Raw genomic sequence first — 25,379 nt, forward strand, 5'->3', positions numbered from 1 at the left:
TTGTAATTATTTTACCTTCATTTTATGCAAACACAAACACATGTGGCAAAAATACCTTAGGAATGACATTGTTGTTCAGGTAGCCTTTCCTTCCAGGGACTGCGCTGTGTCCTGGGGACACTGATGAGGAAAGCATTGTCTCAGGCTCAAAGAGCCACATCTGCTTTCTTTTGTCACAGCGTATCTGGGGATAAGACATGCTCCCTTCAGGAAGAGTGGCTCATTAAGGCAGTGATTGTGGGTGTGTGTCTGTGTGTGTCTGAATGTGTAGAGTGTGTGTGTGGGGGGGAGTCACCTAAGGAGAAAACAGCAAAATGAGGGGGAGGAGAGTTGGGGGAGATTGCATTTGCTAAGGACCCCCCAGGAAGTCGCTGTTCCCTGTGCTCCTTGGAGATTTATGCAAGATAACTCATGAAAGAGGAGAGAAATAGGCCTTTCCTTCTGCAAATAAGTAAACAAATATCTTGTATGAAAATAACCCATCTTCATCCATAAACAACATGGCCAGTGTATTTTTGAAGATCTCTCTGTGACAAGTTTCATGGTCATGACTTTCTGATGAATTTATTTGCACCTTGTTCTCAGGCCTTGATTGGACATTGTTATTCTTTCTGTTTCTCTGAACTTTAAGTGAGAGCACTTTCTGCAGCGTGACTCAGGGCTCAAGCAACTTTAGGTGGTGTCAAAGGCCTTGGGTTTTTTCTTCTTTAACTTGGTTAGGTATGGGGCCCTTGTCTCTGGGATTTTAATTTGTCTTCCACCTCACCAGTCATGCTCCCATTGTTTTTTCTGCCTCAGTTGCAGCAGAATTAGGGGTATTGGAGTTTTGCAGGTAACTGGTTCTGACATTCTTATGTTCACTAAGTATCTGTTGATGGCTTGTTATGTGTCACTCACTGTGTCAGGTTCTGGGATGACAGAGCTCCCTGCCAAGGAATTTATAGTCTGTGGGGGTGGGAGCAAGAATTAAACAAGCAATGACAATCATGCATGCTAAGTGTGAATAATTGCCGGGTGCCCCTGGAATACGGGAGAACATATCTGGACCATAGCAGGGCCAGGGGCTTCCAGGAAGGGGGATTTTAACCTGTAGGATGAGTAGCAATTGGTTATGTCATTGGAAGTCTTTCCATTCCCAAGTGTCAAGCTAAATTATTTCTATTATAATGTTATCTCTGGATCTGGAGACTCAGCTCCTGGGCAGGAGGCTTGCTGCCTCTCTGTGTAATGGATGTGATAACTCATGTTTTGTATGGAAATTTGGTCCTAGTGGCTAAGGTACTGAATCTTCAGACTTCAGTGCACACTGTGGGAGTGGAAGTTTTGCAGTGGCTTAAACAAAATGGCGGGACTGTAGAGTCATCACACAGCACAGAGACTTTGATTCAAATGACTGCCAGATTTCGTGTATACAGAAGGCTCAGTGTGCTCCATTATCATTGGCCCTCCCTAGGTACAGACATTTCATTTTCTATTAAGCCCACCTTTATTCTTTTCTCATCGGTCCCTGCCAATTACAGTAGTACTACGCAGCACCAGTGTGATCCTAAACCCAAACGTGAGGACTGAAATTTGGCAGAGGTGTAAGGTGGCAAGGTGGCCATTCAGCTGAGCTAAAATATGCTTTTATGCCAGTTGTTTTAGATTGTCATCAAAAGGAAAAGACAATTAAAAAGTTCTCACAGAGAACTCTTGAAAGCCCAAAGATGTTTCCAGCAACCCCCAGAGATGCACTGAGTGGTTTTAGAAACACTCCAAGAAGCAGGGGAGAATGATCAGAGTCTCAGGTGGAGGGACCCACATGTGCAAAGGCCTAAGGCTGGACAGAGCCTGGCTCCTCCAGAAGGAATGACAGAAGTTCACAGAAATTCTAGAATACACATAGATAAAGTAACAGTCAGATGCAGAAGGGGCCTTGTAAGCCACTTTGAGTGTTTGGACTTGATTCCAAAGGAACCACTGAAAATGTCTGTAGGTTGCAAACAGCAGTAACCAGGCCTCGTTGTTGTCAGTTATACCAAATGCCTATAACTTAGGCATGCGTCCTAAATACTTGGAATGACATAGATAAAATTAATAACAAATTTATTTTGTGATTTGGTTTGATCAGTTGAGTAAGAGTCATAAAATCATTTGATGATTGAAAATTATCAGATTTTTTTGTCTCATCCATTTGGTGGGCAAATGAAACCAATCCCACCTTCTCTGGGAGAGTTGAGAGAGAAGTATTGTAAAGGATTTTGAAACATGGAAAGTTAACAGAAATGCTAGGTAATCATAACTTCATTCTTGGCTTTTGAGGAATCACACTCCTGATTTTCAGGAAGTACAACTTCAGGACTCACAGACTGGTGGTTATCCAACAAAGCTAATAATTCCAAGGGCAAGAATACCACTCAATGTACGGTGAAGGCTTAACTGTGGGCCAGATGCTCTGCTTAGCACTTGATGTACATTCTCTCAATTAGGCCTTATAATTGCTCTGTAAGAGTGACACTGTTATTATCTTTATTTTCCAGGTGAGGGAGCCATTATGTACTTGCCAAAGATCAAATAGCTAGCATATGGCAAAACTAGGACTGAAACCCAAAGATTCTGACCCCATCACCTTAACCACAGTGTTTTTCTTAACCACATGGCCTAAGAGAAGTTCTAGAAAAGACCCGATGTGGAAAGGGACAGCCATGTACCCCTGATGCCAAAGGGAAAACTTAAAAGGACTGATACTCTAATGGCACAAAAGCCCTTTCCTCACCTCTGATGACTTGCTACAATTTATTCTGACCTCATTTATTCTGAAATAACTGGGTAGGAGACACCAGCTAACAGCTAAATTAGAAATAGCTAATACAAATGTGTTCCATTAATTTTATGACTAGTCAGATAAATGCAGCAAATTAACTGGAATTGGTCTTCCCTTTCCTGTAATTTATATGCATTGTTAAGTTTACTGTTATCTGACATCTTTATTTCTTGATCTTCCTGGATGTGTACCTGATGCAGTAAGGGTGGTGCTTCTTCCTTAACTAAGAAGGCCAAATCCTAGTTTTCCTTCTAAAGGTTTTCCAATCATTCCTTTGTAAGCAGTCTTATTATTTTATAACAATAAAGGAGAAATTTTATTTTGAAATGCACGAGTCATTCCTGAAGTGATTTGGAGATTCTGAATTCTACTTTTATTTTCTTTCTAATCTTGGCCTGATATTTAGTTTTTCTATTTGAACCATATCATTGTATTCAAGTTCAAATGCCAGTAGTGCTTGAGTCTAAATTAATATGTTTTCAAAACCTATGTTGAGATAGTGACTTTTTATTAACTATGGAATAAACAAATATATATCAAACAGAATTTTTGTTAGGTCTTTTAGAGTTCTACTTCCTTTACCTTCCCAGGTTTATAAGTAGCCGCTGGGGAAAAATATGAAATGATTAGCTAATATAGAATGTGACAAATTATCTAAAGACAATGGTTTTAAATGGTAAGGTTGAAGTATTAATAATGAAGTTTATGGAATATGTTATAATACTGGGGCTGTTAAACTATCTCTTACACTTTTTATGTTTTTCTTAATTGTTTTCTTATAGAGTTTGATGCTATTTTCTCTAATTCATTTGCTTGTATGATTGAATATGAAGATACATGTTTTACGTATCTTTATAAAATTTATCACAAATACTGAGTGTATATATGTGTGTATTTGTAGGTATGTGTATATGTGTAGAAAACATATAATACACTACATGTAAATTTCAAAATATTTATATTTTTACAGATATAATTGGTGTATATATGTATTTATGCATATATATAAAAATATACATTTAAAGAATGAGGAAGACTCAAAGAAATCTTGAAAAATCTGATCCTTGATTTAGGCATGTTCTTACAGGAACTCAAAAACCATCCTAGAAAATATTCTGTCTGTTTTCTTCTTGCAAATGTCCAGAGATATTTAATCATATATTTTTGCCTTAACTCCCTAAAACAAATGAAATGGTTAGGTAAAATCTTATTTACTTAAAGTTCCATTTAGTAAAGAGCTTTTGAAACATATTATTCATCAAAAAAAATTAGTATGTTTCATTGGCATCAAGAGGGACAATGTAGCATAAATAAAAAAGCTTCTCCCCCATCCCCCATCCCCCTCTTCCTTTTCATGAGCATCAAGGTTGTCACTGATGCAATTGCTTTTCAGAATTTTTTCGTAGATGGTGAGGGAGGCAATTACAAGCAGTTCTCCTCCACATGACACTGCCCGGAAGACGGGCAAATTGCCTCCCTTGATGGATGCCAGCTATTACATACACTGGGTTGGAAATCTCCATATAGGGAAAGGAAAACGAGCAGAGGGAAGACTGAACAAAAACACCAACAAATGGAAGTCTTTGTGGGAAGGGAGAAGTAGTTAATTGCTGGCAGACTCGAATTTTGTAGAACACTGAATACCATGAATTATCTGTGAATATGTATATACTTTCATACACTCACACACATCATAACTTTTGAGATAGTGAAATTCATGTATCTGAAGTTAACAAATTCAAGTCATATGTGTTTTTTTGTGCAGCATAGAATCTGGAAACGGGCCACTTTTGCCAGGAAAGAAACTTAGGTAATTCATGCTGCAGGTGTAAATATATATACCCTCATGCTTATGTTACAAATATATATAGTCTCATGCTTATGTTACACAGAAGACTTACAAAACCTGAAACATATATAAATATATATATAATGGGATGTTGTGAGAAATGATCACTAACATTATAAATGCTTATAAGTACACAGGAACTTCCTGAGGACGTTTGTTATGAACTACAATTCAGCATATGACTTTGGGTCCTTGTTTGAGGAAGGGTCGTGGGCAAGAGGAGGAGGATTTAATTCTGAAGGCAAAAAGCGCTCCCGTCAGAAGGCTGCCTGTCCTTTAAGGGATCATTCCAGGGCCTGTGTTATGACAGGGGTCAGTCTAAAAAGTCCTATTCTAGATTCTGTCTGTACTACTGTTAGGGAAAATATTCCAGATTTGTGAAATATATGCAAGATAGTGTTAATTATTTTTGACTGTTACTATGTTTTTAATAATTAATTAGAGGAATGGATCCAATCATTCTTTTATTTTTTCATTTTTATTTTTTATTGTTATTTTTTGACTGTTACTCTTATGTGGGTTAATGTACAATATAAAAGGCTATTAAGAAGATGAAGTTTCACTTGCCAAGGGTAAACATTAATTTTTATTCTCATCCAAAATTTTATTTTCAATAATATAGTCATTATTAACTCTTAGCAAAGTGCTTGGCACAGAATGTCAATAATAAACTATAAACTTAAGGACTAAGACAGGTTGCTTTTCAAAGTTGAGAGTTTGTCAACTTCTTGTCTTGTCTCCAGCACTTAGCATAGTATCTGCCGCTTATAAAGTGTTGAATAGATGAATGAATGAGTGAATGAATGAATGAGACGTAAAACTGCTAAGGTGAAAGAAAAAAGCGGTTAATTTTAAACTAAGAGTCACTGTTGATATGAAATGTTTTCTTAAAAATACACATTTGTATTGTTATGGATTTTTTCATTGTGGTTTAGGTCCAGGATTTTATTATTTTAAGATAGAAATGATTGCACAATTATTTTAGCCAGGAGTCCCTAAGCATGGTGTCCTGGATTTAGTTTTCATCAGAGAACTTCTAGAAAGGTCATCTCCCTTCTGTGTGTATCTTGTGATCTGTTACCATGAGCTACTCTGTGTTTTTTCCCTCCTTAGGTGTGGAATTCATAGCATGTTCCCCTTACATTTAGCTGCCCTCAATGCTCACTCTGACTGCTGCAGAAAGTTACTGTCATCGGGTAAGTAACTCCATTACCGCAGATGAGGCTTAATGTGTCGTGTAAATGAGCCATGTGGCTTCAGGTGTCTGGTCAGAGTGAGTGGCTGCCTGTGCTTCGTGTCATCCGTCACCTGACTTGGCAGAATGAGCTGTGTCCACAGCTCACTGCATGTGACAGCTCCCAGCAGTCTGTGGTATTGAAGCTGTTTAAATGTCAGGATTCCTGCCCCAGAATGAGAGTCTTGTCTGTTTATCAAGTTAAAGCTTGGGTAATCCAAGGTGAGAGGCAGGCATGGATGGCCATCATTTATAGGAAGTTTGTCATAGAAGGAGAAAACATCTTGGAGGCTTAAATTGGTAGCGTACAATTTCATATTTTTCAACAAAGGAAAAAGTCCATATCCCCCACATTTTAATGGGAAAAAAATGTCATATTATCATCCCACTCCATGGGCTCTGAAAAGTACTGTGGTTGATACCCCTCCAACTAGGTTTCATTTTTATTTTTTAATGCGGGCCTATTGGAACCAAGAAATTCTTTCTGGTTTGGAGCTTTGCTAATCTTTCTTATCACTGCTTCTGCCAACCTCCATGTATTAAGAAGTTCCTGGCTCTCAAAGGTGATAGAGGTCTGCAAGGCAAAGATTGTTTACGAATTAATTCAGCAGATATCCCGGAGGCATTTTTTTTTTTCCTTTAAGTTCTTTACCTATGGTTGATTCTGCTTTCACTGCTTTGGGCATGTTTAAAAATAATCCCCGCATGAAAGCATGTTTCCCAAATCTTAAACCAACTGAAAGCTAATCATATACTTAAGAAAATATCTCTTCCAGCATGCTAAGATTACCCCTTTGCCTTCCATGTTTTCTCCATGTGTTCTGTCTGCCTGTCTGCCCTACTGATCTCAAATTGGTTTCATAAATTTCTATCCTGGGATGGAAAGATGGGTCTGTAGTTCACCCAGGGCTGAATGTGAAAATAAATTCTTCTTGACTTCATGGTTCTTCCTATAAAATTGCTAAGCTTGAGCAGTTACCATTCGTTTCCATGACAACCTCTTTCTGACTACAGTTGCTTGCGGTCTGGTTTTTCTACTAACTGATTTTTCTGTCTCTGCAATGTTTCTTGTGGTTTAACTAGGACAAAAGTATAGCATAGTATCCTTGTTTAGTAATGAGCACGTGCTGTCTGCAGGCTTTGAAATAGACACCCCAGATAAATTTGGAAGAACGTGCCTTCATGCTGCTGCTGCAGGAGGGTGAGTAGTTAGCGATTTTAGTTGTTATCTCACAGCCTAATTACTAATTCATCTTAATTGACTTACATTGTCTGTGGATCAAAGCAACTTCTTTAGTAAAATGGGTAAGAACTGTTTCTACCAATACCAAATATCGCAATCTTGAATTTCCAGATTACTCGTGTGTTTGTTTTTTCAAAGAAAAATTGTTAGCCCATCTCTTTTCTCTTCTCCCACTCTCTTTTTTCTTTTTCTTATTTTAAACTTTAGGTCTTCAGCCTATAAAATAGTTACCTACTTGGTACCCCCTCCACCAAATGAAAATAATTTGAGATTTGTTCCTAAGTTTTCCCACTTTTGTTTCTGGAAGGTGGGTGATGATCAAGGGAATCCAAGATTGAGATGATTCAAGTTCATTTACAGACATTTTGGTTCTCATTTCAAAACTGATTTTTAAGTCCTTATAATGATTAAGTGTAAACAAAAGCCAAGAACACCCAAAGGATGGGAAAGAAATGATTTAATCCTTGCCTTTTTCTTTTAAGTTGTAAAGAGAATTTTTCATCAGACACTCTCTTTCATATTAGTGATTAGATTAAGGCTCTGATGATTGTATTGTTGATACATGATCACACATTGACCAGTCATGGCTTCTCTTGGATGGCCTTGTTTGGGTAAGGTGCTGGTTCTTAATCAGTTTCCTAGTCCTTAAGGGACAGCAGTGCTTCACTATCTGTCATCGTGTTTGACCAGAGACATTACCTATGTAGCTGAGGTGGATTGACTCTGAAGCTTTAGGGCCCCTTATTTGCATGGGCCCCTTCTAAAGTCTTGTATCTAGTTTTGCATTCACAAAATTGTGAAACAAAACAAAACTTTTTCCTCACCTCATCCCCACATCCCTTCAAATCATATGAGCTTCCTGAGCCACACAACTTGGATCTGTCTCTGCCTTTGATCCTTTGGCCTCATTCAGTAAGAGACAGGTGCTTTATATCAACCGACGTGTTACACCAATACATAAGGGTCTTAAAAAGTTGTAATCTTTTATGACTGAAACAGCTAGTTCTCTGAGAAAGGTGGCTAAAAAGGGTGGCTGTCGGGTGGGGAGAGCCCTGCTCACATTTATCATGAATGAGCTTTTTCTTGTTTCAACGATAATAAAAAATAAATCCTAGGCCACTTCTTAGCATCCCTAGTTTAGAAAAGTGATGGATGAGTGTCTCTTTGTATGCCCCCGTTTAAAAAAAAATCCCAGACCTGTACAGAGAGTGGCAACAGATCATTCTGGATTCATATCTGAAACTCCTATTAGGATTAATATTTAGCTACATGCCCTTCAATAGGAAAATTCACTTCAATGAGTCCTTTTCTCTCTACTAAACACGATTTATTGCTTCTGCAAATGACAAGGAAGCTTTGGAAGATCACTATGCTCCATTACATCATTTTCAGCCTTGGTTCTGCACATTCATTTACCTAGATTACCAAGACAGGGAAATGCAGCTGTTTTATTTTCCATTAAGAAAAGTATGGGTCGAAAATGGTTATCGTAGTGAATTCATTCTGCTGTGATAAAAGGTAATGCTCACCCATTCTGGCTCATTGTTTAAAGGTGACATGAAATTATTACAGGTTTGAGGGGTTGTTTCATAAATTCTTGATGGTTTTGAAAGAGAATTTTAGGGTAAATGATGAAACCATCACGGAAAGCTTTAATCATGTAATAATCTTTAAGTTTCTTAGTCATGGAATTGAAAATGTTCCATCAAGTTCTTTCATGTGTTGATTTATTAGCTTTGAAAAAGACATTGGAGGAACTTTAGATCCTAACCATATAGCATTACTGTAATACATTCAGGTTATTTTTGTGTTAGCAGAATTTAAAGCAAGAGCTCACATTTCATCGGGGCCTACACTCTGCAGAAAACAGCTTTCTGAAGACAGCCCAGCAGTTGACCTCTCCCATCTTAATGATGTTTTCCCTGTCTTTCTAGTAATGTGGAATGTATAAAACTCTTGCAGAGCAGTGGAGCAGATTTCCATAAAAAGGACAAGTGTGGGAGGTATGTAAACAGGGAACTCTGCTTCAAGTGCCCAAATAAGAGGAATGGGAAGCAGTTTGTCCGGAAGTCATGTTATGTGGAAATGGTGAACAGGGAAGCAGCTGGGAGATTCCATCCTCAGAAGGAAATCCCTTCTCGTAGTGAAATGAAACCCCAAGAAAGCAGGCGCCAGCCACAAGGACAGCCTCTCCTCTCCCAGCTTCTGTTTAGAAGTGCCAGTTGTCTCTCTTCTCCTTCCTATATATATGTGTGTGTATATAGAACTATCTCCATGTGGGAGATAACATAGTATATGTTTTATATCTATTAAAATATGTAATATCCTACATGGTTATAGTTTAGAAAATTCTGTTTGTAGCAGACTCTAAAGTAGAACACTTTAGCCCATCCAACCCAGAATTTAGTCACAAGATCTGGAGCATTTTATTATATTTACTGAACATTTCACTTTGGGATAAATCTTTAGATACACTTAAAACATTAAACACACACACACGTATACTACCAATAGGCCCTTTGGCTATTAGGATGGGTCATAGAACTTTTCTTACCTCAATTGTCCTTTGCATAGGTAAGTCATGCCGGAATACTGGCTGGTTCAGGAAAGGAAACAATGTGGGGAAAGGTAGAGGAAGTGAGAGCATGATGCAGAAAACCTCAGGTCATTGCATTTGGATACAGCATTGGGCTCATCTAGGGAAGACAGAGATACCGCGTAAAGGTAGACCAGGACCAGTGTGGGAAGGTCTTCAATTCCAAACTAAAAAATCAAGACTTTGTTCGCTGAGGAAGACTGAAGGTTTTAGGACAGGATTGTCATATGTAGGTATTGAACCTTGGAAAATTCAGTTCTTCATTCATGCCAACCAGGAGTTAGGTGAAAGCTTGATGAGAGCAAAGGAGTGGAATCGGGATGGGATTGCAAGAGTCCAGGGGAGCAGTAAGGTAGGCCTGAACTAGGATGGGCACTTGGGCTGGAAAGGTGAGTGGCCTTGTCCGAAGCCACTGTCTGTGTAGCCTCAGTGCCAGCTTACCAGGTCAGAGAAAAGTGTGTCCCTTGTCCTCCACACTGTGAGAGACGAAGAGCTTTCCACACCCCTAGGAATATCGCTGTTGGCACGGGTGTGACGACGGGGCTCTGTTTTTCAGACTGAATGATGTAAGAAATTGCTGTTTGTTTTTCAGGACCCCTCTGCACTATGCAGCTGCAAATTGTCATTTCCACTGTATTGAGACATTAGTGACCACAGGGGCCAGCGTCAATGAAACAGATGACTGGGGCCGCACCGCCTTGCACTATGCTGCTGCATCAGACATGGACAGAAAGTAAAAACAGCCTTGCTCCTGTTTCCTTTCTGGGTAGCGGGGGAGGAGAGAGAGAGGGAGAGTTTGCTAAGTTTTCATCATACCGCCTCACAGAAACTGGGAATGAAGAACCTCTCTCCTCCAGGCCCAAAGGAGTTAGAATTGCTTCCTCCCTAGCCCTGGGCTCCCATTCCGCTCTCTTTATGTTGGATTACCATGTGTCACTGCACAATTGCTTCTCTTCTCTGTTCTCTGGGTTGAACGCCAAGTGGAGCTGTCAAGCCCAGGCTTTCAGCTCATTCAAAATCTGCTGTAATTTAGTTTGTTGTCTACTGCAGTTTTCATCATCACCATTTAGATGCTTCATCTGCTGTAAAACATACGTTTGCTAATATGTCATGTGTCAGAAACATCCATCTATGCACGATCCCAGTGGCCTTCAAGTACAGCATCAGTATTTGTAAAACGGGCCCTATTGTTCCAAACCTGGGCGTGAATGCTCTTTCAGGGGCTGGAGGAGAAGTTGCCCTCATCACATTTGGATTCTAGGTGGCTAGGAATGGATAGCAGAAGTAAGTCAACCAGTGCAGGGGGAAAGAGCTGGGAGAGGTGCCCACAATTTATGAGATTGTTCCTAAAGACTTGAGGACCAGGGTCTCCTTTGTAGGAATACTTTTTGGTGGCTCTGTAGGGAGAACTATTGAGTTAGTTGCTGCCCTGGGCTGTGGAGATGGTTCTGGGTCAGTGTCCACTCCTTTTCTTGTAAAGCAATGGCTTTCATACATTTTGGACAGTGACCCACACCAGATGATACGTTTTACACATTTTACACCATGACCCTGTGCACACACTCACCTATGGATGTTTTCTATATATATATGTATATATACATGAAACATGGAAACAAAGATTTCCTGAAACCATATTTACTTTTACTATGTGTGGTATATTTTGATATTTTCTCTCTCAATTCATTGAAAAAAAAAAGCTACTGACTCAACCCACTAAATTGATTTCACAATTCAGTAATAGATTATGATTCATATTTCAACAGTTTGGAAAGCACTGCTGCTTTTTTCCTTCATATTCCTGTAATGCTGGCAAGTCCGATGTCGCACTCAGAATCCCACAGCCACACAGTGTTAAAATTCAACCAACATTTATTGAGCATCTATTATGTGCCAGGCTCTATCCTGTTCATTTGGAATAGAATGGGGAATGAGGATACTTCATCAGTTAAGAGCTGGAAAAGGAATCCTGGATGGTGAAGAAGAGCTCTGGTAGATGAGGGGTGACTAGGAACCCATTCCTGGATAAATGAGATGCTGAACTGACAAGGAGACAGCAAGGAATGTGGTAGGAGTCAGAGAAGTTTAAGCTGAATCACTTCCTCTTTACATGGGGAGTTTAGGATATTTATGGAAGGGTGGGCAACATAATTGTTGTTTTAATTGCTGATACCTGGGTAGAAGTTGTAGGAAAGTCACATTCTCAGTTGGAATCCTTGGGAGAGAACAGATTTACTGAATGGCTTTGGAGAGAACCATGTATATCCTCTGTGAAGAATCAGTAGTGCTTACTTTTTTGGGGGGTTGGAGGGGAATTGTTAAGCTATAAATTGCCCCAGAATCATTAGCAACATTGCCATTAATTGTAATTTTTTTCTTTCCCTTATGCTGAGAAGTAAGACCCTCTTAGGAAACGCCCACGAAAATTCAGAAGAACTTGAAAGAGCCCGAGAGCTAAAGGAAAAGGAAGCTGCATTGTAAGTTTCTGCTCAGCTTAAGCACGAGGTGCAGTTACTGATGCTTTGCTGCTCTGGGTTGCCACGGGGGCCAACCTGACTATCTGGGCGTTTCATCTGGGGTCTTGAGGAAGTGATGTGGGCTTGCTTTTAGTGAAGAAGAAACTGTTCTTTTAAAGTATATCCTTCAGTTATGCTATTTTCACGCAACAAACTCTAAAATTGAAACCTTTGCCGTTACCATCGCGGTGATTGGTCAGCAGGTTTTAGGACTAGATGTTTTAAATATCATTTCTGACTCTGCCATGTATCACATGCCTCAGGACACATTTTAAGCCTCCTCTCAGGATCTTAGGCTCTCCTTTTGTGACCTGAGGATGACTATCTAGCAGATTCTATAAGTAAATGGTTCAAGATTTCGGTGTGAAATACACCAGTTGCACTCTCCTCTCCCTCCCCAACACACAGCCATCATTTACAGACAGCCCCCTGCTCCCTGCAAAAGCTGCTCCTGCTCCACCTGGCATCTGACAGAGCCTTAGCCATTACGGTGGTGGAGCTGGAGTGACTGCCACCCCTCGGGCTGTTGGTACATGGGAAGCTCTAATGTTCCATCCTCTGAAAGTCCTTCCTGCTCTGGAAGCCGCAGTGAGAAGGCTGTGCTCTGCCCAGTGCAGTGCCCAGCATATCATGGGTGTTCAGTAACTGTTTGCCGAATAAATGAGCACATGAATGAAGGATGCCCACACTTTGTGTCCTGCCCCCGGGAGACCCAGTGGATGTAATGCTCTGAGGGTCTGCACACACACAGTCCTTGACGGCTTCATTCTCCTCTCCTATTGTCCCAGGAATCCGTTTCTCTGTGACTTGAATGCTGTGTCCACTCTAGGGTCTCCCCACCACCCACTGGGACCTCCTTCCATGTCCAGACCACTGTGGGAGGGTGTGGTTCGAGAATGAGGTCCCGGTGCAGATTGTGGGGACATAACTTGGACTGTCACCAGGATGGGGACAGGAACCACAGCTGTGAGCAGAACAGAGTGACCAAGGTTTTGCCCTAATACTCCAAAATTCAGATAATGATATTTAAAGACTGTAGAATTTTAAGTCATTTCAGCAAATGCTCCCTTATCCAGTGATGTGCAAGCTTGCCCTGGGCCAGAGCAGCCCTCTTGCAGCTGATGGAGAGGGAAGGAGGAGGAGAGGCGGGGAAGGCGGGGACCAGCCTGCCCCAGAGCTCTTTCCTGCAAAGAGAGGCTACTTCCCTTGTGCAAATGCACCCCTGACCTCATGTGCCTCTCTTGCTTTTGCAGCTTAGGTGTCGAAATTGCTAGTCGGGACCCTGGGAGGAGAAGAGATAAGCATTCCCAGTTAACACTGGAATTCAGCTTCCCTTAGAAACAACATGGGGAGTATTCAGATTCTACAGTTTTGTTATTTCTAATAGTGCTGTTGACAGTTACATAGTTCAGCTGTGTTCTGTGTTAAATAGCTCTTTGGGAGCAATTCCCGGTGTTTTCCAAATTACATATTAAATGTATTAACTGATTTTTCGAATATAATCCTTTCAGAGGCTGGAGATTGTGTGTCCACTGGTATGCTATTCCTGTTGAGTGATTCTTATTGCAAGAGCCAAATTCAGTTTGAAATGAGTCACACCTGGGATTCAGTCCATGGGCATTTAATTACGAAAATGAAAAAAGACTTCCTTTTAAGGTTCAGTTCACCAAGGTAGCATGAAATATCAGGACTCCAATCATAGTTTGATTTATTACGGAGCATCTTATGGATAAATCATGTGACTTGTCGGTATTTGCTTTAAAAAATTGGCCTTTCATCAGCTTTTCTAGGAATTAAAATGTGTTTTCTTATCTATCTCTATGTATGATTTATTTACTCCTTTTGCCTTATGCCAAAAGATAGGTAAATGTCATTTTAAGGTTTTTGAGTAAACTATGGAAATTTTCCATTGGAAGGTCTTATTTAATGTACAGGCTTATAATGAGACTCATAATTTTTTAAGGGGGAGAAGTAATTAGGTTTATTTATTTATATTTTTATTTTTTAATGGAGGTACTGGGGATTGAACCCAGGGCCTCATGCATGCTAAGCACACACCCTGCCACTGAGCTATAACCTCCCTCCAGACTCTTACAGTTTTGATTTGAATATGAAATTGAATCAGGTTGGCCTTGTAAAGGACGTGTTTGTCCCACTGTCACAGAAATAAAACTGAAATTATGGAGTGGTGCTCCCCATCTAGTTACTCCCTCTTTGACCCACAGGATTGTGCCATTTGCAACAGGCCCTGAACAGAATGCATTACGTCCCTGAATACTTGGGTCTTGGGGTCTGGGCCTCTTCAGCAAAGGTGGAGCCACGCCCCTTCCTCTCATGGATTGCAAAGACTGTGTTTTTGTTTTGTTTTGTTTTGTTTTTGTTTTTTCAGAAAAATTACAACACTGTCAGAAAAACCTTTTAAAACTTATTATTTATTATTTTGTTCTAGTCTGTAGTCCTAATGGTGCGATGGGAGCCTCTTCCTTCAGAGGTGGTTTCTGAATTAATCTTTTATTTTAAACGTTGCTGCGTTCCTTTAATCTTCTCATTGTTTAGGCTGTTCTTAGCTTCTTTTCCATTGTCGTTTTCTCACTCTTTCTAACTTTCATTTTCCAACCTTTTGATTTCAGAGTCTCCATTAGCAAGGTTAAAAACAAACTCCCTCTCTTGAGATTTGTCCTGTTGGTGATGCCCTGACCACTTCTTTATTACGCTGCGAACTTGCCTTTTGAACGTGGAGCTCGAAAACGTATTATCCAGTAATCTTGATGACAGGCAGGTTCTGCACCTTAAGATGAGAAGGGAAAAAATCTTAATTGCCCTCTAGTTCCTAAAGCCTTTACTGAATCCTAGGATGGCTATTTTAAGCTCAAGTAAAGACAGCTACAGATAACACACATAAAGCATCTGGTCCGTAAAACCTCATTGCTGTAGGAATTTTAAAGAAACACTTAGACTCACAAGATGCTTTGACAGAACATTTGTAATAAGAGAACATTTACATTAATTATCCCTTTTGGTCCAGAGATGTTTTCTAAAATAACGTCTTATCTTTGTACTTACAGGTGTCTAGAGTTTCTGCTTCAAAATGATGCAGATCCGTCTATCCGGGACAAGGAGGGTTACAATAGCATACACTATGCTGCTGCCTATGGCCACAGACAGTGTCTGGAATTGGTGAGCTGCTTTGTCTTGTTTTGTTTTCTCTAACACACACACATACCCCCAAACCTGGAAATGCTGGTCTTAATCCCTTAGCGACGGCCCTCACTGCCTAATTAAGTTCCTGCTAGAAATCACTTGGAAGATACTCTGTGGTGAGTGATTAAATTGTTTCTCTTCACAATATGTAGATCTCTTTGTTCCATTTATGTCCATCCTAATCTCAGAGCTAACAATTGGTTTTTTCCACATTAACTTGGACTAGGAATTTTAGACCCCTGTGTGGACAGTTTGTATTTTGAAGATAATTTGGCTGTATCAGATCAGCTTAGTGTATATCGCCAGAGCCACGCTTAGCACCCCAGTAGCCAATAACAGTGTCATAAGATGACTTACATAACCATTAGGCATATGGGTTTGTCATGGTCCCACATTTGTAGTTTAGGGAAAGCAGTTGGCAAGGGCATAGCAGCAGAATGTACTGAAATTTCTAAACCACCCCAAAAATTTAAACCTCAAGTGATCAAGAAACACCTGGGGGTTTGGAGTTTTAGAGAGAACTCCTCTGTTGGTAGAGGTTACCAGACGCAAACTCAAATGTCCAGAGGGACAGAAATATAAACAAGTGAAGTGAGGCCAAGTATAGAATGATAGGGAGTGGTGGGGATTGTGGCAAACAGAGAGGATGTGTTTGTCTAGGGAAGAAACAGCTGGTCAGCTCTAGCTGATTAAGACCAGGTGGTACTGCATACTTAGGTTTGCTAGAACTCCAGTGTTTTAAGAGAAACTAGAAGTCTAGTTTTTTTAATGTAAAATTTCTTGTTTTGAAAACACTGGGTGGACTAGGAAGAAAATATATTGGTTCATGGATGAATGCTGCCTGCAGGCTGCCACTTGGCATCTCTTGAGCCTCGTCCTTGGTTCGGCTTCCTCCGCACACACAGGGTATCCCAGACTGACTGTCTGGTCCAGTGGTGGGCGCCACCTTCCTTACTGCACTCCAGCTCTTTTCCTTGTCCTTTTAAAGGAGAAGTCCTACTTTTCAGAGGCATTTAGGTGTGTTTGGGGAAACACTTGCACCTCATCAGCTGCACAGGTTTTTGAGAAATGCATGAGGAGAAAGCCCAAGAGCTGTGGGTGTCCGCACCTACTGGCAATGACAGTGTTGCCCCAGCAAGTTCCTTTACCGTTGGCCTTGCTGCTGGTTTTAAATAGTTCCACTTAGGGTCATTCTGACTATATTTCTTTTAACTATGAATTTCTTTAAACAGTTTGGAAATTAAAAGGTGATTATTCTCGCGGTGTTTTGTGTGTGTGTGTGGGGGGGGGGGGCATTTATTTTTGAATTATACCTGTATTTATCATTCTTGAAGATGTCCAAGTCTTCTTTTCCTAAGGTTCCTGTGGATGCTGTAAAGATTTCCTTGCTTGACCTTGGGGATGGCATTTTTTTTTCCCTCTAGTTTTTTTTGGTTTTTTGTTTTTTGGGGTTTTTTTGGTGAGGGAGAGGCAACTAATCTCTCTCTCTTTTTTTTTTAATTGAAGTATAGTCACTTTACAATGTTGTGTTAATTTCTGGGGTACAGTATAGTGATTCAGTTATACATATGTATATATTCCTTTTCATATTCTTTTTCATTATAGGCTATTACAAGATATTGAATATAGTTCCCTGTGCTGTACAGTAGGACCTTGTTGTTTTCCCTCTAGTTTTAATTCCATCATGGTTCCTCTTTCAGTTACCGTGGCTGCATAACAAATTACCCTAAAAGCTAAAACAACAGTTATCATGTATCATCTCTCACTGTTTCTGCGGATCAGGAATTCAGGAGTGGCTTAGCTGAGAATTTCTAGTTAATGTCCTGTGAGATTACAGACAGTGTCTGGGGCTGGCAAAATCTCAAAGTCTTCTTCACTCATATGTCAATCACCTGGCTTGGAAGATTTAAATCTCTGACATTCCTTGGACCTCTCTATCTCTATGTGGTTTTCTCTAGTGTGGCATTTTGAGAATAGCTGGAAATCTTGCATGGTGGCTCAGGCAGCCAAAGGCACCTGCCCTGGGAGAGACTGGGAGAGAATGGATGTGAGAGCAAGTGAAAGAAAGAAGTCTTATTACTTTTAATGATTTAGCCTTGAAGTTCACACTTCGGCTGCATCTATTCATTGCAACAGCCACAAAATCCAGAGAGGTGAATTAGACTCCACCTTCCAAAGGGAGGCACATCAAGGGATTCATGGACATATTTTAAAACCACCCAGTTCCACAGGAAGATGTAGGAAGACAGTGATTTCATAGCCTTCTATAAGATGGGTTTTAACGTAGAATCACAAATGACCAAGGGGCAGTGTCTTCTCATACAGATGAGCAAAATAAACCGCAGGCGCATTCACTGGGTTGTCCAAGCCATAGCTCTGGTCAGTGGAAGAAGTGGGACCATAAGTCAGGATTCCTGATTTCAAAAAAAAATTTTTAGCACACCATGCTGCCTTCTATCGTAGGTCAAAGCTCTACCACCACCCAAGGCTTTTCAACATAGAGCAAAAGCTTGATAGGACTTGGTTAAGGTATGAGGCAATGTCTCTTCTGCCTTCTAGCAGCAGTCATGGAAATTGATCTGGACCTATCAGCAAATAGGATTTGTGTTTAGATCCCACAAAGGAAGGCTCCTCACAAAGTATGTGTGTGTCTTTGTGTGTATGTGTGTGTATTAATCACTCAGTGGCAGAGTGAAGTTTTATTTTAACAACTGCAACTACCCATATGAGCCTGTGTTCCAAAGTATACTTAAGAGATAGTTGTCTTTAATTGGTTTTCTCCATAAAAGCATATGTCATAATTGGACATACAAACTTTTATTTCAAAGTTTTCTTTATTAAAGTCTTGATAACATGTACTATTTTAAAATACTTTGTATAGTAACTCTGTGAATGATTATCCTGTAACATCTCCTTTCTATGTAAATAATATATTGCACCTTATTTTAATTTTTCAGGGAAGCCATTTCAGGGCCATTATTTTTGTTATCCAATGAAAAGGTTTTCTGTCTACAGAAGGTTTCACAAGTTCTGTCCAATGAGATTACCCCCCTTTGATTAGATCAACACTTGCCCTGTGTGATTTACAGAGATGATGATTCTTGGCAAATATAAAACATTCAAAAGCAGGTAGGGGGAAGTATTAATTAGTCTTAATTTGCACTGGCAGCTGAAAAGGACCAGATGATTCATATAAATTGGTAGAAATGTCACCATTGTTTGCTTTTAGGAAAGAACCTCAGCGAGTCATTTATAACATAGATGGGCTGGAAATTCTCTCATTTTCTTGAATGATTATAGTTGGATAGAAAGTTTTTTGTGTCTCCATTTTGAAATGCATCCTGAAATTCCTCTTGGGTGTCATTCAACTAAGCAAAGACCCTAAGCAGTCTATAAACATTCTTGTACCCTGCTCCCTTCCAATCAAAACAAAACGTAATCCTGGATTCTCTCTGAAGAGTGGCACCACAGAGCCAGACCACTGTAGGTGTCTTATCCCCATAGCTGGCTCACCCAGCTGTGAATGGATTCGGGAGTGGATGGGACCACCATCAATTATGTTTATTGTGTGTTCAGCACATGCTGGGAATTTGGCATGCATCATGCCATTTAATTATTTTTTCTTCCAGCTTTATTGAGATATGCTCGACATACAGCACTGTATGATTTTAAGGTATACAGCATAGTCACTTGTCTTACATATATTGTGAAATGAATACCACAGTAAGTTTAGTTAACATCTGCCATCTCCTACAGATACAAAAAAAAGGAAACAAAGAAAGAAAAACAAATGTTTTTTACCTTGTAATGAGAATAAGGCCTGTTCTTGATAGCAGAGGTGAGGTTTTCTGAGGGGCACCTTTTCCAATTTAAACTCTCTCTCTCACTAGGACCACAATGCCCTCATATTCCTTAAAACTCCCATTTCTTTGGGTGCTTGATGCTAGGAAACTAAACCAATTAACCAATAGGCACCAGGAGGTACATTTCTTAAGACTCACGACCTCCAAAGCAATCTTCGCCCCCACCTCATGACACAAACACTCCAGTCCTCCTAGGGGTTATCCTTTTAACAAATTGTCCCTGATTCTCTGCTCAGTACTAGAATTATGACAATGGAAGACGTGTTTCTGGTAGCTCTGAATGGCTTACTTGAGCCTGTGAACAGGAATTACTCAGTGAGACCTTTGTTGATAACACATTTCCTAACCTATGTTTCTGGCCTATGGAAGAAATGGAGAGGGGAAAAGAGTATTTGTGGCCCCCAGGCCTTCCCTCGCAGAACAAGGCCTTTGCCCTCTGGGAGTTGGAGTAAGATTAAAGAGGATGGGTGGCCATCAGTGCCAGGGGATTTGTGAAGTTGGTAAAATTTGTCTTTTGTTTCTCTTCCCAGAGAGCAATTACTGTGATGATGCATATACTTAAATATGTATCATTAATTTTGATGCATATTTTATTCGACTCTGACACTTAACTTAGTGTGTGTTTACTTGGCATTCATGGTTTATGGCTCCTGTCTGTGGTCATAAGCTTAGAATTTGTAAACCATACTTTGTGTTCTATTTTGCTATAATCAAAATGGAACGGAAATTGAGTGTTTTTTAAACTCTGTTTCCCTTATATAAAGTTCTATTGAAAACATTCCAGGAGCAAAAAAACTTCTAGAAGGTGGGATGAACCCCTTGGCCTTGACAGACTAGCCAAGGTTCAGAATTCTGCCAAATCTGCCCACTTAGGCCAGTGTTGATCAAAGATGTATATACTGTGTGTGCAGACGAAATTCTGCCCACAGATATATGCTGAGAGCTGTGATCAGTCATGTTCAATTGGGATCAAAATATCAAAGTGGAATGGAGGAGACTTGGCTAATAAAGCATCTTATGTCTGAATAAAACTTATGTTTGCATGCAGGAAGGCAGCTGGCCAAGGAGAGCTCTGTGCCTCCCTTTTCCCTATATCTGGAAGGCATTCTTACTGACTCTGAGGAGAAAAATCAGAGAATCATGCCCCTATTTGGAATTTGTGAGTTTATATGAGCATACTCCTTTTTCTTTTCTAACATTAAAAATCTGTCCATGAAAGAAAGATATTTGTGGCTTCGTTATTGAAATGGAAACATGTATGTGCCAATATCATTATGTAAATTGCCTACAGAAGTTTAAGGAAATTGTTTGAAAACTCTAGGCCTCTGATTCAATTCAGTCCAAGATTTGACCATGCCAAATCACTTGGAATTTGGCAGCTTCCCTGGGACATTCTCCCCCTTTCACTGTTATGAGCTAACTTGAACTTCAACTGCGAGAGTATATGAGGGTGACAAAGGCCTCTGTGTGTATATTTTATGAGTTTCTGGGATTCTCTGAAGACAACTGTATCTTGGGCAACTGAGCACTGAAATTTTGCTGCTTTTAAAGGCTTCTTGTGTTTAGCACAGGACTTTAGGTAGCTGTTATCACCTGGCTCTGTTTTAGATGTGCTTACATTGGCAATGTCTAATTAAGCGTCTCAAGACTAAGGAAGCAAGGTATAGAAGAGGGGTTTGAAAAAAGGAGAGCTACTAAGCAGTCAGCTGAGGACAAGATTAAAACCCAGCAAACTTGAACCCCAGCCCCAAACAAGTCTCTGATGGCCTTTTTCTGTCCTCGGAGGTGCAGCTAAGGGATGGACCAGGGGGGTGTACATGACCTCCCCATGGGCCGACTTCCAGTGGGCAGTGGTAACTGCAACAATGCTAGTCTTATTTTTATTCTAGTTAATTCAGTTAAAGAGAAACATAAAATCTTATGGGGAACTCTTCATTAATGGAGAGAGTTCAGATATGTTGATGTTGCTGGCAGCCTACTCACTGCTATGAATAAAAATATAAGCCCACAAACTTTGAACCAGAATTCGGATGTGAGCCTATGTTCAGGACATTGAAATAGACTAATATGTGACAAAATGTCCCATTTGTTTCTTTTTAATGAGCAAAAAAGATTTTTTTTGTCTTTAACATGAGTGAATTTGGCAGCTGATAAAAGAACCATTCAATAGGATGTATTAAAATAAGCAATTTCAGTTTTGCCTTCAGTCAAGGGCCCAGGACAATGGGGCCATTGCCCCCACATTTCAAAATCAGATACTAGTTTTCAACCTGTGACCCCCTTGTCCATTTACGAAGTTGGAGAGCAGAGAGCAGATTTCTTTGGATATGGTTCTGCTTCAAATCCCACCATCTCTCCACTGCCCCTATAGCAGGGGAGAAAGGACGCTTTCTCCTGATCCCAAGTCCAGTGAGAGAAATTTCAAGGAGATTGCTTGGATATCTAATACGTGTCCCACACACTTTAGAAGGCTGAATGGACTGGCATGTGATAAATCTAAAAACAATCGCTCTGATTTGAGCTTGCTTGCCAGGAAGTTAAACAAACAGAGGGCTGTGATTGAGAAATACTCTACCCCCACCAATGATAGATCAAGAGTCTATGTTTCCTAATGTGCAAATGTGAGCTAAGGGCTAATGATAGCCTGGGGTTCTCTTGGATGCTATTCAAGAGGGCCTGCCTGGGAGAGTGGGGAGACGCAGGACGTCCACCCAGGAAAGGAACTTCAGACAAGAGGCCCCAGCTATGAGAAGTTGTTGGAGAACCTTGAATAAGCATCTAAGAGACAGTTTTAAACATCTGAGCCGATCGGAGGATCACACCCAGAAGGGTGCCAGGGAGTAAACCATTGTCCCTGCCCCTTTTGTGTCCTCCTTTCCCCTCTTCTCTTCAGTCCTGGGGAAGGCAGAGGCAGCCAAGAGGGGAAAAGAGGAGAAGCCGTAGTCTGGGGAAGAGAGAAGTCAGCCTTGTCTCCTTCCCCACTTGAGGAGTGGTGGGAGAGAAGCTTCAACATTCAGTAGCATTCAGAGTTTGCGTTACTCTGCTGGAACAGACATTTTAGTTACTAAAATGAAGTTATGTTTGTGACTGAGTGCTCAGAGAACTTTTATTTTTAGCTGGAGATTTTATCTGAGAGGGCAGGAAAAGAAGTAGCCTCATAAAGATTAGAGGAGTAAAGGAAAGAAAGAATAAAGTTATTGCTTGGGTATACACCGTGACTCACTGGTTCAACACAAAGTCACACGCTTAAAGTCATTGTTTTAGGAAACATTAACAATCAACTGTAAAGAAAAAGAACCTATCATCCTTTCAATACACATGAATTTAAATATCAGCTTCTTAAAACATAGGTTCAAGTAATGCCAAGCACTTATCAGGTTCCAGAAATTGTTGAACAAATGAGTTACATTTATGAGTGATTAAGCTTGACCTAGAAATAAGACTTAAGTGCTAGTTTATAAGTATTGTGATTTTATGTTAGGAAGGGATTTCATAGAATCCACAGGTGAGAGAGAAAATGAAAGTGTACTTTTCTGTGTTTGGCGTTTTCGTTAGATTTGATTACTTCCCAGTACCAACTCCAAATTTTATTGCAACTGCTTCTGTATTTTTTCTCTTCTTCAAGATCTGAAAAGCTGTACCAATGTGTCAAATTGGTATGGAGACATCTACAGAATTAAAGTTACACACACACATTTTCTATAATTTCTTTAGATGGCTAGTCAGCACTAAGGAGTTCAAAGAAGAGGAATCATTGCTCCTGATGTGGGAGCTTCTAAGGACTCCATGACGTAGCAGAAAGGAAGCTTTTTTAAAGAGAATATAACTTAAATGTTAGTTTAAAAAAAAAGGTTAATCTGGCCTTTTCTTCCCGCCTTCTTTTCCTCCTCCTCTTTCCTTCCTTCCTTCCTTTCCTCCTACTCAGTTATAGGCCGACTAGGCAGGCCTGAACAGGGTAGGAAAGCAGTCCAGTTGGAGCTGGAGCCCAATGAGAAAGATGTCAGGAAAGCAAGGAGAGGGTCCTAGATGTGTATGCACTAAACAACAGAGCTGTAATATACATGAAACAAAAACTAATGAAAGATAGAGAAATCCACTATTACAGTTAGAGACTTTAGCACTTCTCTCTCAACAATTGATAGAATAACTAGGCAGAAAATCATCAAGCAAATAGAAAAACTCAATAATAACATCAACTGAGGGATCCAATCAACATTTATAGGACATTTCACCCAACAACATAATGCATATTTTTTCAAGTGTCCATGATATCCTGAACCATAAAACAAACCTCAACAAAAGTGAAAGAATTGGAATCATATAGAGTGTGTTCTTCCTCATCAATGAAATAAAACTAGAAACCAAAACAGAAAGATACCAGGAAAATCTCCAATACTTGGAAATGAAACAACAGACTTCTAAATAACCCACAGGTCAAAGAGAACATCTCAGGGAAATCTCCAAAACTACACTGAACTGAATGGAAATGAAAATACAACAAATCAAAATTTGGGGACACAAATTAGTGCTGGAAAAAATTAATAGCTCTGAATGCTTACATTAGAAAAGAGGAAAAGTCTCAAGTCAATAATCTAAATTTCCACCTTAAGAGACTAGAAAAAGCAGAGCAAAATAAACTCAAAATAAGCATAAAAGGGAAATAATAGAGATAGGAACATCAATGAATAAAACAGAAAAGAGAAAACAATGGAGAAAATCAATGAAACAAAGATCTTGTTCTTTGAAAAAAATCAACAAATTGACGAACTTCCAAAAGACTGAGTAGGGGTGAGTAGGGAGGGAGTGGAAGGACAAAGTACCAACATCAGAAATGAAGCAGGGTATATTACTACAGAACTTGTAGATGTTAAAAAATAATAAAGAAATATTATGAGGAACTCTACGCACATAAATTTGACAGCTTCAATGAAATGGTTTAATTCATCAAAAACCTACAACTTACCAATCTTAAGTACTGATCATTTGAATAGCTTATAACTATTTAAAAAACTGAATTTAAAAACTCTCCCAAAAGAAATCTCCAGGTGCAGATGATTTCACTGGAGAATTCTACCAAATATTTAAGGAAAAATTAATACCAATTCTATACAATCTTTTTTGAAAAATAGAAAAGGAGGAAATGCTTTTTAATTCATATGTGAAGCTAATACCCTGATATCAAAGCCAAACAAATGTAATACCAAAAAAGGAGAAATATATACGTGTGTGTATATATATATACATATATATATTGCATATATATATATATATGCGAAAATCCTTCAGTATTAACAAGTAGAATTCAGTAATATATATGAAGAATTACATACTATAACCAAGTGGAATTTATGTCAGGAAAAGCCTACACTGATATTTGAACATCAGTCAGTGTAATTCATCATATTAACAGGCTAAAGAAGAAAAATCACATGATTGTATCAAACAATGCAGAAAAAGTATTTGACAAAATTCAATACCCATTTATAATTTTTTTAAAAACCCTCAGAAAAAAGGAATGGAGGGGAACTTCTTCAACTTGGTAAGGAACATTTAACAACTTGATAAAGAACAGCTAACGTTCTTAATGGTAAAAGACTAAATACTTTCCCCTTAATCCAGGAATAAGGCAAGGATATCTGCTTTCACTACTCTTATTTGATATTGTGCTAGAAGTTCTAGCTATAGCAGTAAGACAAGAAAAGGCATAAAGATCAGAAAGCAAAAAATAAAACTTTTCATTTTTGCTGATGACATGATTGTCTATATAGAAAATTATAAGGAAACAAGAAAAAGATCCTAGAAATTATAAATGATTTCAGCAAGGTCACAGGATGCAAGATAAACATACCAAAATCAACTGCATTTCAGTATACTAGAAATGAATATATGGACATCAAATTAAAAATACAGTATTATTTACAACTGCCCCAAAATGAAATATTGAACATGTATGCTGAAAACTGCAAAATACTGATGAAAGAAATCAGAGAAGATCTAAAAGAAATGGAGAGACTGTGTTCATGGATTGGAAGCCTTAGCGTAATAAAGGTGTTAGTTCTCCCTAAAGTAATCTG

General features: G+C 39.5%; 1 protein-coding gene across 11 annotated transcripts in view; it reads left to right on the forward strand.

Annotated features, from left to right (window-relative positions):
* ANKRD44 (ankyrin repeat domain 44) overlaps positions 1–25,379 on the forward strand; it is a 290,253-nt gene that overhangs the window by 191,286 nt on the left and 73,588 nt on the right. For 4 of the 11 annotated variants that reach the window (XM_072961553.1, XM_072961548.1, XM_072961547.1 and 1 more), the window contains 6 exons: positions 5,766–5,848; positions 6,970–7,087; positions 9,064–9,132; positions 10,318–10,458; positions 12,119–12,202; positions 15,307–15,418. In XM_072961553.1, coding sequence (XP_072817654.1) covers positions 5,766–5,848; positions 6,970–7,087; positions 9,064–9,132; positions 10,318–10,458; positions 12,119–12,202; positions 15,307–15,418 — 607 coding nt within the window. The remainder of the gene's footprint in view (positions 1–5,765; positions 5,849–6,969; positions 7,088–9,063; positions 9,133–10,317; positions 10,459–12,118; positions 12,203–15,306; positions 15,419–25,379) is intronic. The other 7 variants (XM_072961555.1, XM_072961557.1, XM_072961552.1 and 4 more) reach the window with 3 other exon arrangements.

Source organism: Vicugna pacos, chromosome 5, assembly GCF_048564905.1.
Source record: "Vicugna pacos chromosome 5, VicPac4, whole genome shotgun sequence".
Lineage (NCBI taxonomy): Eukaryota > Metazoa > Chordata > Mammalia > Artiodactyla > Camelidae > Vicugna > Vicugna pacos.